The sequence below is a fragment of the Microcaecilia unicolor genome, chromosome 2 (genome assembly GCF_901765095.1).
Source record: "Microcaecilia unicolor chromosome 2, aMicUni1.1, whole genome shotgun sequence".
Lineage (NCBI taxonomy): Eukaryota > Metazoa > Chordata > Amphibia > Gymnophiona > Siphonopidae > Microcaecilia > Microcaecilia unicolor.
The window spans coordinates 383836238-383850863 of NC_044032.1; the positions used below are offsets into that span (position 1 = coordinate 383836238).

At 44.1% G+C, this 14626-nt stretch overlaps 1 protein-coding gene across 1 annotated transcript in view; it reads left to right on the forward strand.

Annotated features, from left to right (window-relative positions):
* The first annotated feature begins 3135 nt into the window (after positions 1 to 3135).
* Positions 3136 to 14626, forward strand: part of ANXA3 (annexin A3) — a 114720-nt gene continuing 103229 nt past the window's right edge. The window contains 2 exon segments of the mRNA XM_030190550.1: positions 3136 to 3264; positions 10299 to 10341. Of these exon segments, the coding sequence (XP_030046410.1) occupies positions 10318 to 10341 (24 nt within the window). The 5' untranslated portion in view covers positions 3136 to 3264; positions 10299 to 10317.

Sequence of the window (14626 nt, forward strand, 5' to 3'; positions counted from 1 at the left end):
AATGAGCCTCTCCCTCTGACAATAGGACTCCTATGAGAAAGATTTGCTAGCCCTAGCCTTCCCACATTAGGCAAAATCCTCTACAGAGGCAGAGTCCTGACCTCTGTAATTTTTTTTTTCCTGAACAGCTGACTGGAAGCCTGGTGTTATAAAGATTAAATATATTGAATTTAAATGGAAATAAGATTAAACTCCCCTTTCATTGGGGCACATGGAGTCACAGCTTCACTGCATCAGTTTTGTAGAAATTTACATTTTAGATACACAAATGGCTTATTCTGTTTTGAGGCATGTTTCAGGGACAAGTCAAAATGAAAATCAATATTTTGTTTCAAGCAGATCTCTTTTGTTTAAACATAACTAAGCGGGCTATAAGCCCCAAATGCAGTCCATTGGCTTTCTGATATTTTGTTCTTGTGATGACTTATACTGTGCCAAAACTGAAAACTCTTTTCTCTCTTATCTGGTCAATAATAAAAGGAATTCATTGTGAACACTATCCACCCTGAAAGGTTGTTTTGTGGCTGTACATGAGGAATTATGATGTTGAATAAGTGTATGTTTGTGGCCCTAGTCATGCATCCAAAGTTTGTATAATCCTTTAAAGAAAGTTAGTTAATTGTTTAACATATTAGTAGAGCATAACCATATAGGCATGGTATGGCCGCATTTTCAATATGGTAATACTAGAGCCCAACTAAGGAACAGGTTATTTCACTGAACCAAACTAGCTTTCTTGTGCCATCACCATCCAGCAGGATCGGTAGTGTCTTTAAATGGTGGAGGATACAGGATTTTATTTTATTTTATTGACATTTGTATCACACATCCCAAGCAAACACGGGTTCCATGTAGCTTACATTTAAAAATACAGTGAGACAGAATAATAGAATTCAGTTATATCATGGCCACCACCTTGTCACACTGTTTCGTCGCCTTCAGATCCTCAGATACTATTACCCTAAGATCCCTCTCCCCGTCTGTACATATCAGACTCCCACCTCCTAACACATACGTCTCCCGTGGATTTCTACTGCCTAAGTTCATCACTTTGCATTTCTTCGCATTTAATTTTAATTGCCAAACATTAGACCATTCTTCTAGCTTCTGCAGATCTTTTTTCATGTTTTCCACTCCCTCTGGGGTGTCCACTCTGTTACAAATCTTGGTGTCATCCGCAAAAAGGCAAACTTTACCTTCTAACCCTTCGGCTCTTTTTAACGTCTTTGTGAGCGATATTGCAGATGTTACTGAACTCTGCAACAGAGTGGACACCCTGGAGGGTGTGAATGACATGAGGAAGGACCTAGTGAAACTGGAGGAATGGACCGATATTTGGCAACTAAAGGTTTAATCCCAAAAAATGCAGGGTCATGCACTTAGGTCACAAAAATCCAAGAGAATGGTACAGTATAGGGGGTGTAGTGCTTCAGTGTGCGAAGGAAGAGCGGGACTTGGGGGTGATTGTGTCTGATGACCTTAAAGCTTTCAAACAGGTAGAAAAAGCAACAGCCAAAGCCAGAAGGATGCTTGGGTGCATAAACAGAGGCATGACTAGCAGGAAAAGGGAGGTGATAGTGCCGTTGTATAAGTCTCTGGTGAGGCCTCATTTGTAGTACTGCGTGCAGTTCTGGAGACCACACCTAAGGAAAGACATAAACAGGATGGAGTCGGTGCAGAGGGCGCCTACGAAATTAGTAAGCAGTCTTGAAAGCAAAAATTATAGGGACAGGCTTATGAACCTCAACATGTATACGCTGGAAGAGAGGAGGGCGAGCGGAGACATTATAAAAACGTTTAAATATCTCAAGGGCATTTATGTACAGGAAGAGAGCCTTTTTCAAATGAAGGAAAGCTCTGGAATGAGGGGGCATATGACAAAGTTAAGAGGGAATAGGCTTAGGAGTAACCTAAGGAAATAGTATTCAGTGGCGTAGCCACGGGCGGGCCTGGACACTTTTCCTTCAGGCCTGCCCAGCGCCCACCCTAATAAACCCCAACCCAAGTGAGGCGCCATCTTTTCCTGCCTCTTCTGCTGGCTCTCCCCGTCCGCGTGGTCTATTTATTTTTAGTCCTTGAAGCGCCGCTCTCCCTCCAGCACCGCACCGGCGATTCTGATAGCCTTCTGCCAGCGTGCATCGTTGGGGGCGGGGCCTCTCCTTAGGCATGTCCCACCTCGGGACGCACCTGAGGCCCCACCCCTGATGGCGCACGCTGGCAGAAGGCTATCGGAATCGCTGGTGCGTTGCTGGAGGGAGAACGGCACTTCAAGGACTAAAAATAAACAGACCACGCAGACGGGGAGAGCCGGCAGAAGAGAGGGAGGGGATGGCGAAGGGAGAAAGCGCTGCCCAGGTAGGCCGAGGGAGGCAGAAGAAAATGCGGGGGGGGGGGGAGGGAATATTTTAAAATTACTGTGTAGGGGTGGGGTTGGGAACGGCCCACCCAGGTTAATGCGGGGCCCGCCCAAAATGGCAGGTCTGGCTACGCTGCTAGTATTATTTCACAGAAAGGGTGGTGGAGGCGTGGAATGGCCTCCCGGTGGAGTCGAGGACTGTTCCAGAATTTAAAAAGGCATGGGATAAGCATGTGGGATCGCTTAGGAACAGGAAGAATTAGGGGTTACAGAGGATGAGCAGACTGGATGGGTCATATGGCCTTTATCTGCTGTCATGTTTCTATGTTATGCTGTAAGCCACCAAGCATGTGGAGATCGTGTGGGGTAGAAAATTATGTAAATTAATAGGGGTGGGGTACAGATGGCAAAGAGACGGATGCGAGACACTGGCTGGTTTAAAGGCACAACGATGACCAGCAAACTGAAGCTGAAGCAATGTGCTGGAGTGCTTTCAGCAGTGTGCGTTTCTTTGTATTCTTGTTAAAACAATTTCCTCAAGTTAGGTAATGACTATTAAAAGCGGCGGCTAACTCAGGTAATAGTGCATAAGGTAATATAGCACAACTTGCAATAGCCACACCCACTACAGAGCTCCTGCCTGGCAATGCCCTCCAGCAGTTTGCCCCCCCCCCCCCCTTTCGCACTTCAATCAGTAAAGCTCTGGTGACCTCGAAACGGAGCAAACGTCAGAAATTATGAATTCCGGAGGAAGGCTCAGATTAGGGAGAGCTGCAGGTCTCTGCAAGGAAGAGTTCTTGGCTGCCCTGCCCCCGCCCCACCCCTGGGCGGCTTCGTTGCTTGCAACTTAGGGAAGCGGGAGAGGTAGATAGAAGAGAACCCTGTGGCAGAGCACGAGCGAGAACCAGGTGAGTGGACTGTTGGGGGTGAGGGGCTGCAGGTGTTTCAGCAGCTGTTTCCCTCTTCCCGCCTTTTGCGCTGAAGAGCGAAGAGAGCGCGTTTCTGAGCGGATTTGCGCTCCAGGTGCGAGAGAAGCAAGTTTTCTTTTCGTTTGCTCTGTTCATTGGACTTTTGGGCGATGTTTAAGTGCTTTTGCTTTCTCTGCAGTGGAGTGGGGGGAAAGTTATGGATTTTAGATTTAGTTACTTCCCTTTCCAAAGCCAAACAAGAGCTTACTATTATGTTTGTCTATGAGGGAATGGGCGAAGTGATTTACTTTACAAGGAGCGGCAGTGAGAGTTATAAGATTTGGGAAGAGATCTAAATCTTACACTTGGCAATCTGAAGAACCCCATGCATTAAAAAAAATTGATGAAAAAGCCGCTGCCATAACGAATTCAAACTAGTTTTCTGTCTGTGCGCTCTTGCTAATTGTAGGAGGTTTAGGATTGCAGAGAAGTTGCTATTTTCTCCAACATCCAGTTATTATTAATTTATCTTTTTAAGCTTAACTTAATTCAGATTGTACTAGGATGCCCCTAACCAGCATAGGAACCCAGACATACATTAAAACATACACAGTGGGTGTGCACAGAAATAAAAGAACTACAGACGTATTTCTATTTCTGTGCATGCGAGAGCGGGATATGGATCCCACAGGTTAAAAAAAGCCAGGAGGATGCTTGGGGGCAAAGGAAGAGGAGTAGATGATAATGCCTCTGTATAAATCTGGTGATACTTGGGAGTACTGTGCACACAGTTCTGGAGACCACACCTTCACAAAGATATGAACAGGATGGAGTCTATCCAGAGGGTGTCAACTAAAATGGTCAACAGTCATCATCACAAAGCATAATAGGACAGAGATAAAGATCTAAATATACATACCCTGGAGGAGAGCCAGGATGGGAGAGAGATTTAAATTTCTCCATATGTGCAGGAGATGAGTCTCTTACTAGAAAGCAGGCTTTCTGATAAGGATGAAAGGGATGGACAGGAATAATCAAAGGAAATGTTCTGTTGTGGAAAGAGTGGTAGATATATTGAACAGCCTTCCACTGGAGATGGTAGAGACAAGGATGGTATCTGAATTCAGAAAAGCTTGGGACAAGCACAAAAGATCTCTGGGGGAGAAAAAGGGATTGTAGAGCTAAGCAGTTGGCCTGAATGGGCAGACTAGGTAGGTCTTTTGCACTGGCTTTCTGTTCTCACGGATGCTCATTGTGTGCTTAGGTGACATATACTGAACTAGCCCAATACATGATGTCTTAAATGTTTTAAGGAGCTGACATTCCCTTCTTCAGGTCAGAACAGGACGTACTAAAGATGGCATTTGTCAGAAAATGGAAGTGACTCATAAAATATTTCACAATGGTAATGTCAGGTGAAAGGTGGGGGCTAACTCAGCACCCAGACTATAGAGCATGGGTGCTGAATGTAAAGATGGAGAGGCACTGCTCTTTAAAATGTATCTACTAATTCCTGCTTCATTACCTGAAGCAGTGTTGCTAACATGTTGCTCCAAAGGTCCTTTTCAGTGATCTATCAAGTGATGTAAACCAAAACTGCCCTTAGTGCCGCTGAAAATGCCTGGTTAGTGCTTAAGCTGAAACCGGCTATTTTGTGGTGTTCTAGGGCAGAGTCAGCATTTAGGCTAGAATAACCACATCAATACAACCAAATAAAACTCGGTCCTATATCTATGGAGTTCATCTTAGCTGGTTAAATGCTGAATATTGCGCTGCTCTTTTTTTTTTTAACGGCCACTGTTCTGAAACTTTTGGCGGTTTTTTTCAGATGAAAATAATGTGGCTGTTCCCCCGTGGCTCTACAACATCCCTTGAAGGGGTAGAGGCTAGCCTTCAGTACACTACCCGCTGAGCTTTTTACAGTGCCCAGGGAAGGCACAGGTAGAGTGATGGGAGGAAGGACCCGGCCAGACACCCAAGGCACCAGAAACCCCAGCGGGTCTCAGCCTCTGTCAGCAATTACTCCTAGCGACTCAGAGAGAGAAAGAGATTTAACTTTCTTTTTTTTCTTTTTTTTACACAGAAAAGTAAGGAAAGAATGAAACTGAAGGGCTCAACACGTCTTTCGCCTACTGGGGACTGAAAATACTGAGACTTGCTAGGGCTGAGGTGGGCTGTTATTGGTTCTCTCAAGAAACATTGTTCTCAGTCTCCGCCTGCTGGAAAGCGTGCACAACCCATTAGTTCTACTGGGCCAGTCCAGATGGACTAAAAAAACATAGTAACGTAGTAGATGACGGCAGAAAAAGACCTGCTCGGTCCACCCAGTCTGCCCAACAAGATAAACTCACATGTGCCATTTTTTGTGTATACCTTACCTTGATTTGTACCTGTCTTTTTCAGGGCACAGACCGTATAAGTCTGCCCAGCACTATCCCCGCCCCCCAACCACCCGCCCCGCCTCCCACCACCGGCTCTGGCACAGACCGTATAAGTCTGCCCAGCACTATCCCCACCTCCCAACCACCAGCCCTGCCTCCCACCACGAGCTAAGCTTCTGGGGATCCCTTCCTTCTGAGCAGGATTCCTTTATGTTTATCCACATGTTTGAATTCCGTTACCGTTTTCCTCTCCACCACCTCCCGCGGGTAAGCATTCCAAGCATTCACCACTCTCTCCGTGAAAAAATACTTCCTGACATTTTTCTTGAGTCTGGCACCCTTCAGTCTCATTTCATGTCCTCTAGTTCTACCACCTTCCCCTCTCCGGAAAAGGTTCGTTTGCAGATTAATAGCAGGTAGGACCTAATTTCTCCATTTCACTCTGTTCCTGTGCTATAAAAACTAGAACTCCTCCTACAGAAATTCATTAGGCTTTTTTTTTGGGTGGGGGGGGAGCTTATTTCTCTGAAACTTCTGTTCAATTTGGCCCATTTTCAGACTCATTAATTTTCCTGTTTTTCTTTTCCCCTCACGCCAAATTTAATCCCATTCTGTTAAATTTTCAGAGAGTTATTTTGTCCCCAGATGGACTGTTGTGCTGCAGCTTGGAGGTTAAAAGGTACCTTAGTCCCCTTGTATGAGTGGTGAAGAAATAGCCAGGAAATCTAAGCAAAACCCCTGTCTCATTCCCCCTGATATTCAAAGCTATTAACCAACCAAACATGACTGGTGACCGGTTAAATAGCATATTAGCACCTAACCACTAATATTCAGTGGGAGATAACCTAATATTGCCGATATTCAGAGCCTAACAGGATAAGTTTTAGTAGTCAAATAGGATGGCATAAATAGCTAATCTGTCTTTAACCACTACAAAGTTAACAGGTTAGCGCTTAATATTGGCATAGCCGGTTAACTTTTTAGGGTTACAAAAGCCCCGGATATTCAATGGTTGCTGGAAACGGCCTGGCATTGAATATCCAGGTTTAACGCCACTGGCGGACAGCAAAAGTGCTGCCTGCCACTGACTGAATATCAGGCCCCTTGTGTTTAGGTGTAGTGGTCAAGGATCTGAACCAAAGCCAGGAAACCCCCCTTTTAGCTAAGCATTTATACTAGCCCAGATTTTCTCTACAAGGGATATATCTTCCCACCCTATCAGTCAGGAATGAAGACACAGCCCCTGTTAGCAAAAGGTCCAAACTCCCTTAATTCTGGTAGAGCAACTGTTCAACAGGCAGAACCTTAGGAGTTTTCTGGTTCTTGTAAAAACCTTTTTCCTTGTGGACAAATATTTCACAAGGATCCTATTCCACAGATTTTGTCAAAAGAGAATTTTCTTTACCCACATTACTTTCTGTAGTAGTGGGGCTCCTGGTGGTTGGTGCTTCTCACTCTCTCTTCTCCCTTCAGCTTGAGATTCAAGTCAACAGTTCTCTCTTTCCTTCACTAGCCAGATAGAGGGGTGAGAAGAACCTCCGACTTTTACACATGCTTCATGCAAGAAGACAGCAATTTAAATCTCAAGGGAGGCTTCATACCAGACATAAATGCAAGCAGTGCGGCGAGCATTAGCAGTAAATTTGAGAGGGAAAGGAAGTTGATGTACCGCATTTCTGTGGTTACAATCAAAGCAGTTTATATACTATATATAGGTACTTATTTTGTACTTGGGGCAATGGAGGGTTACGTGACTTGCCCAGAATCGCAAAAAGCTACAGTAGGAATCAAACCCAGTTCCACTGATTCTCAGGCTGCTGCACTAACCATTTGGCTTCTCCTCCATTGAAAGGCTGAGATCATATTCCATATGTCCTAGTTCATTCTTGTCATAGTATGCACAACACTAACCCATTTGAAGACACTGTCCCCAATATATAAACTAATAAGGCCCAGAGGCTGAGCCTTAAAAACGTAACTGCTTCTGTCAGCACATTCACCAACAAAAATCCACCACACATGCTCTAGCAGTCTCTGACTTATACAGGGGCAGACAGAACTGCTAAAGCCATCCAGTAGGGAATGCTGTAGCAGAATGGTGTATTCTGCCTCGCTACACTAAGGGGGTCTTTTAGCTTGAGTTATCTGCAGCAGGGAGAATAAAGAGGAAGAGATGCTGGGCACTTGAAAAAGGGAGGGGTAGAGTAAGGAGGGGGAGATGTTAGAGACCAGAAAAGGGGAGGGGTTTAGGGTAGGGAAGGAGAAATGCTGGACACATGAAAAGGAGGCACAGAGTAAGGAAGGGGATATGCTGGGGCGGGTGGTAGGGAAGAGCAGGAGAGATACTGGTCCATGGAGAGGTAGGGAAAAGGAGATGATAGACAAGGGAGTGAAAGGTTTTGAGCTGCCCCTTGGTAGGTGGGATGTGTAGGATGCATGGCTGAAGGTTCATGTAAGACACCAGATACTTTGTGCTGTTCCTAGTCCACAGAGTTTCACAGCATCTCTCAGCCTGGGCTAGCTGTGTCAATACAGCACATCACACTTGTAAGAAGCAATAGATCTTATTTGTAAATAATTCTTCTGAACAATTTGCAGTAGTCCTTGCAATCATGCTTAACATTTCCAGTGCGTAACCTCCACTTGTAGTGAATTCTGAATAACAACTTGGGATACATTGATAGTAAGTCACTGCATTGGGAGTTGGCTCCTGCAGAAAGGAGCAGTTATTGATATAGAAATTTCTTAGGAGCAATAATGGCTCTAGTAAGGAGCAGAGCATACATTATGATTTTGCATACAAAATCTAAACAATTGAAAGGACCTTCCAGATACCAGTAAGTCTCACTTCTGCATCGACTTCATGGAACAGACACATGCATACACTGAGTATGCCTATATTTTTCACATAATATGAAAATATGAATAGAGTGATTTAGAACAGACTAACTTAAAAAGTAGCCAGTGTTATACATGGATAATTTGAAGAGAACTGAACCCAGTAGACTGGAATGTGGTTTTATTCTCCTCTGCCAGACTGCTGGGTTCCTTGCAGCGTAGTTAATGGACAGTGGCGAGGCACACACTGGATGTAAGGGAAGAGTTGAAAACTGCCAATGTTTTGTGGCAAGTGGGGCACATTTGATGAACAATACATGACCGTATCTTACTAAGGACATAAAAAAAAGGCTGAAACAGTTCAGAAGAACACAACAAAAATGCTGAGTTTGTGCCAAAAAATGTACGATATATATCTCCTGGAGGAGGGGAGGTACAGGGAGATATGTTACAATGGTTGAAGTACTTGAAGGGTATTATATAAACAGATCTTTTTCAGAGACAGAGAAAGATAGAATAGAGGTCATGAATTGAGGTTTCAGGGTGAGGAGTAACATTAAGAAATACTTTTTCACACAGAGGATGGTGGGTGCCTAGAGGATCCTCTTGTTGGAGTTGCTGAGAACAAAATCAGTTATGAAATTCAAAAAATATGTGGGATAAACATGGAGGATCGCTGTAGAAAGGAGGATGGAATCAAAGCAAATCTTAAATGACCTTTACTCTTCAAACAGAGCATAAAGGGGAGTAACCTTCATGCAGCGACAAGTAAAACTCTGGCCACCTTGTTGGGCAGACTGAATGGACCATACAGGTCTTTATCTGCTCTCATTTACTGTCTGCCTCCCCCCACCCTTTTACAAAGCTGCACAGCAATGCAGACATAGCCCATTCACTTTGAATGGGCTGTGTCGGCATTACCACATCAACAGCCAGTAGCATGGCTTTGTAAAAGGGGAGGTAAGTTCTTATAATTAAGTGGTGTATTTCCAAAGGAAAGTTTTTAACTCAAGGCTCTCCATGCTTTCTTTCTAACTTGCTGCTGTTTTCTTGTTTGCACTGACTCAATTTAAGGCATAGTGTTGCTGGCTAATGTTTTATTAGATTCTTGATTTCTGTAGTACAACTAAAGCAGTTTACATATTACATGAAAGTACTTTCTATGTTTCTAGTGGGCTGATACTTTTTTTTTTGTACCTGAGACAATGGAGGGTTAAATGATTTGCCCAGGGTCACAAGGAGCCACAGTGGGAATTAAACCCACTGCAGTAACCATAGGCTACTCTTCCCCTCCGATCCAGGTTTTACTGAAATGCAAGCATGGACTTGTAGTTCTTGCCCCATTGACTACTGTAGGAAAATCAGAAGAGCAACTCCGAGCATTCACTGGGGTAAAGCTGGAACTGGATTAGTAGTCTGCCCTTTGAGACATGGAGCCAGATGAGGTTACTATATAAAAGCTGCAAATTAATATTAAACAAATGAATCACTCATGAAGAAAAGAAGGCAAAGAATTGGTGTTGTCTATTAGATTGTAAGCTCTTTGAGCAGGGACTGTCTTTCTTCTGTGTTTGTACAGCGCTGCGTACACTTTGTAGCGCTCTAGAAATGTTAAATAGTAGTAGTAGTAGTAGTAGGTTGAATTGCATGGTCTCGGTCAATATTTTGTGAAAGATACATTTATTAGATTGACTAACAATGGGTGTAAGAAAATATTTGTTAAACCTTAAGGTATGCAGAAAAAGATGCAACCCATTATTTTCTAGGTGTTTTATGGCATACTGAATAATTGGTTCCATCTCTGTTATATTTCAGGACAACTTTGAGACAAAACATGCAGACTGTGACACCAATGTGGGTAAGCAAAGAACAATGTGAACTGTTTTTTTTTTTTTTTGCATATTTTTCATCCAGTTTAATTCTGAATTGTGGAAATGATGAACTCCAGGCTTGTGTGCTTTTAGAGATCCACTTTAATTAGGGAGACTAAAAAGTTGGCATGGCCCAGTATGGACAAATATAGCACTATAAACCTCGATAACAGAGTGAATTTATCAAATTAATTTTATCTGTCGTTTGGTTTTTTTTTTCCAAATATGTACCCAGTGACAGCTCTGCTGTGACAGTGAACTACAATGGGAGCACTCAGCTCTTGATAGGTTTTGCAAAAAAGAAAGCCTTCTAATATGCATGTTGCACTCAGTTTTAGCAGTATATAGCTAACTTTGACATTTAGGTTGAAATGCCTTTCTTAACATCAAAATTCCCATCAGGAAAAAGTATGCTGCATGTATTAGTAGACCAGCTGCAGAGCTGAAAAGCGGGGAAGCTAAAAGTTAGTACATGAGTACAATATTTTTTTCCAATATATCACACTTTAATTTGTAATCTATAGACATTCTGTGACTCATTCAGCAAAATAAAAATCAGACAAGATGTGGTTTGCAGGAACAGGTTAGACTTGAATTTCCAAATCTGGATACAGCATAGACTAAACATTCAAGTAACCTGTGAGAAGGCTGGTTAGAGAAGCTTTACACAGTGCTTAGTGAAAGAACTTTAACATACTTAAATGAAAGGAAAGCTCTGATTTGGAAACTCATGCTCTTTGCAGGTGACTCATAAGCATGTGCTCTTTCTATAAAGTTAAGCAGGACTTTCAATGCAATGAGATTCTACTCGTGCAGTGGTTCCCAAACCTGGTCCTGGAGGCACCCCAGCCAGTCAAATTTTCAACATGTCCACAATGAATATTCCATGGCATCCCACAGATCAATCCAGAGACTTGGGGTTGTGTCCCTCTACCAGCAGGTGGAGATAGAGATAACCTCCGAGGTTTGCTATATGTGGACCTGTGCAGCCAGCTGAACCTCAGTATTCTCTCTATCTAGCAGGTAGAGGGACATCTCTGTGCAGCTCTGGTTTGATCTGGCTACTGGTGTCCTTTGGGCCTAGTTTAGCACAGACAGGGGTTGAGTGGCTGTTTGCAGCTTGTGGTGTACACCTGGTGGTGTCAGGTCCCTCCCAGTCTCCCCCTACCTTTCCTCCGTCCCCCGGGGCTGTTGGCCTGATCGGGTGTTTCCTTTCTCTCCTGACTAAAAAAAAAAATGAAAAGGTAAGAGACTTTATTTTTGTTGAATCATACGGAGGAACTAGACATTACTACTACTACTACTTATCATTTCTATAGCGCTGCTAGACGTACACAGCGCTGTACACTTGAACATGAAGAGACAGTCCCTGCTCGACAGATCTTACAATCTAATTAGGACAGACAAACGAGATAAGGGAATATTAAGGTGAGGATGATAAAATAAGGGTTCTGAACAAGGGAATAAGGGTTAGGAGTTTAAAGCAGCATCAAAAAGGTGGGCTTTTAGCTTAGATTTGAAGATGGCCAGAGATGGAGCTTGATGTACCGGCTCAGGAAGTCTATTCCAGGCATATGGTGCAGCAAGATAAAAGGAACGGAGTCTGGAGTTAGCGGTGGAGGAGAAGGGTGCAGATAAGAGAGATTTACCCAGTGAACGGAGTTCCCGGGGAGGAATGTAGGGAGAGATGAGAGTGGAGAGGTACTGAGGAGCTGCAGAGTGAATGCACTTATAGGTCAATAAGAGGAGTTTGAACTGTATGCGGAAACGGATAGGAAGCCAGTGAAGTGACTTGAGGAGAGGGCTAATATGAGCATAACGACCCTGGCGGAATATTAGTCGTGTAGCAGAATTTTGAACAGATTGAAGAGGAGAGAGATGGCTAAGTGGGAGACCTGTGAGAAGCAAGTTGCAATAGTCTAAGCGAGAGTTGATAAGAGTGTGGATGAGGGTTCTGGTAGTGTGCTCAGAAAGGAAAGGCCGAATTTTGCTGATATTATAGAGAAAGAAACCACATTCTGCCGAGTCAGTTTTGGGGCAGGCGTTTGTGGAGCATATCAGTGCCTTTTGAGGCGGCTAAGCGCTGCTCCTGGTGTGGCTCCCGGTGTGGGGGCCGGAGAGCAGCATTGGGGGACTGTGAGTCCTGCCACCGTCAGCCCACAGCGGGTGTTCAGCGGCACGGGAGTTCCCCTCAGGCGTCTAGTGAGTCGGAAGCGCAGGGGATAGTTTCGGCGGTTTCCTCGGGGCAGTTAGTGCAGCATGCATTGGCAGGCGAAATTTTACCCTCTCAGGTGTGACCCGCTCCACACGTGGCGGTTGATAGACAAGAGGCGCAGCGCGCTTCTGTGGCACAGGCTCCGATGGAGGGAAGTGATGTACAGGTAGTAGGGGAGTCCCTTGCAGTCCCTTTTTCCCGGATTTTGTTTTATTAATGCACAATGCCTTTCTTTTGAAGAAGTCAGGAGCTTCTCTTCAGGCAGCCCTGTCTCTTCCTCAGCAAACTTGGTTGCTGCAGCCTCTCAGTCTTTCCTGCCAAAACGTCCCTGGGTGGAGATTTTGGATCACGAAGAGCTATCTGACACAGATGGCCCACTTTTTTTTCACAAATCTAGGATTTACAATCATTTCAAAGAAGCAATGCTTTAAGAAAACTCACAATATAAGGAAATACAACAAAATAAAAATGTGAATATCAATTCAGATCACAATAAAAGGAAAAAATGTAGATTCAAGATCAAGAAATAAAAGCAAGAACAAGACAACATAAACACCACATACCTATCTCAGCCCACCTTACTAACAGTAGAAAAATAATGCTGAGACATCCATACAATAACCTTAAGCTCCTCTTTTGCAGAAATAAACTCCAAAAGCTATTTAGGGTGAAAGAAATTGTAAGTTACACCTTCAAAGACTATCACAGAAACACAAAGAAACTTCAGCACAAAACTGGCACCCAATGCTATCATTCTTGACCGATAGCCTAAAAATGTCTGGTGCCTCCTCTGCATATCTTGAGAAAGATCAGAGAAAATACTTTTATATGATCCCATAAACTGCTGATTAATGTTACAGAAGTATAAATGCAAAATATTGTTGCAATCCAGTTCCAGGGCAAGTGTAACAATTAAAGTGAGTCTCTGTTCTATTATTTCAAGTGACGATTCAAGAAATCCAATCAAGTCCATATCCAGAACATTCCTTCCTGAAGTCTCTGTTTTATCAGATACATGCTGTGTTCTTACAATCAGTGGGAGAGCTTCCACTGGTTTCTTAAGAACTTCCCTAAAATACTCTCACCAAGGTAAAAGTGGGGACTTGGGAAAATTCAGGAAGCATAGATTATTTCTTCTTAACTGATTCTTTAGATATTCTGTTCTTTTGATGTGTAATAATCTATCCTTCACAAAGACTTCCTCAAGATCTTATATTTGTTATTTATATATGGACAGAGGTTGATAATACTGTAAGTTTGTCACTAATGACATCTATGTGGTTAACAAATTTTAAATATTAAAAAAATATATATATAAAAGGCAAGTGTCGTACTCACTCGCAAATGCGCAGTAGAGACCTTCTCTGCCCCACCCCCGCATCAATACATGATGACGGGGGCGGAACAGAGAGGGTCTGTACTGCGCATTTCTGAGGGAGGGACACCGCCGTCTAACGCTCCCCCCACCCGAGTCGCCGCCACCACCCACCTTCTACGCGGTCGGGCCCTCGCTCCACTATTGAAACAGCGAAGGTCCGGGAACGCAGCACTGAGCTCTGCTGAGCTGCCGACATCGCCCTTCCTTCTTCTCTGCCTCTGTCCCGCCCTCGACGACGTTACGTCACACGAGGGCGGGACAGGCAGAGAAGAAGAATGAAGGCCGACGTCGGTAGCTCAGCAGAGCTCAGTGCTGCGTTCCCGGACCCTCGCTGTTTCAATAGCGGAGCGAGGGCCCGGCCGGGTGGAAGGTGGGTGGTGACGACTCGGGGGGGGGGGGGCGCGAATTCGGAGGGGGAGGGGCAGCAGCGAACTCGGCGGCGGGGGCAGGCCTTTCAACCCCCCCTTCCTATAATAGCCCGTTTTTACGGGCTCAAAGGCTAGTAACAGCATAGAAAGGACAAGAATTCAGGTGAGAAGTAGTTATGGAGTGGTGTAACCAAAGGTCTTGGAAAAAAAAAAGATGTGTTTTGAATTGTGACTTAAATGCTCTGACAGAGTCTGGAGATGGGGAAGGAGGTCATTCCTTATTTTGGGCCCAAGGTATCTAAAGGTGGTTT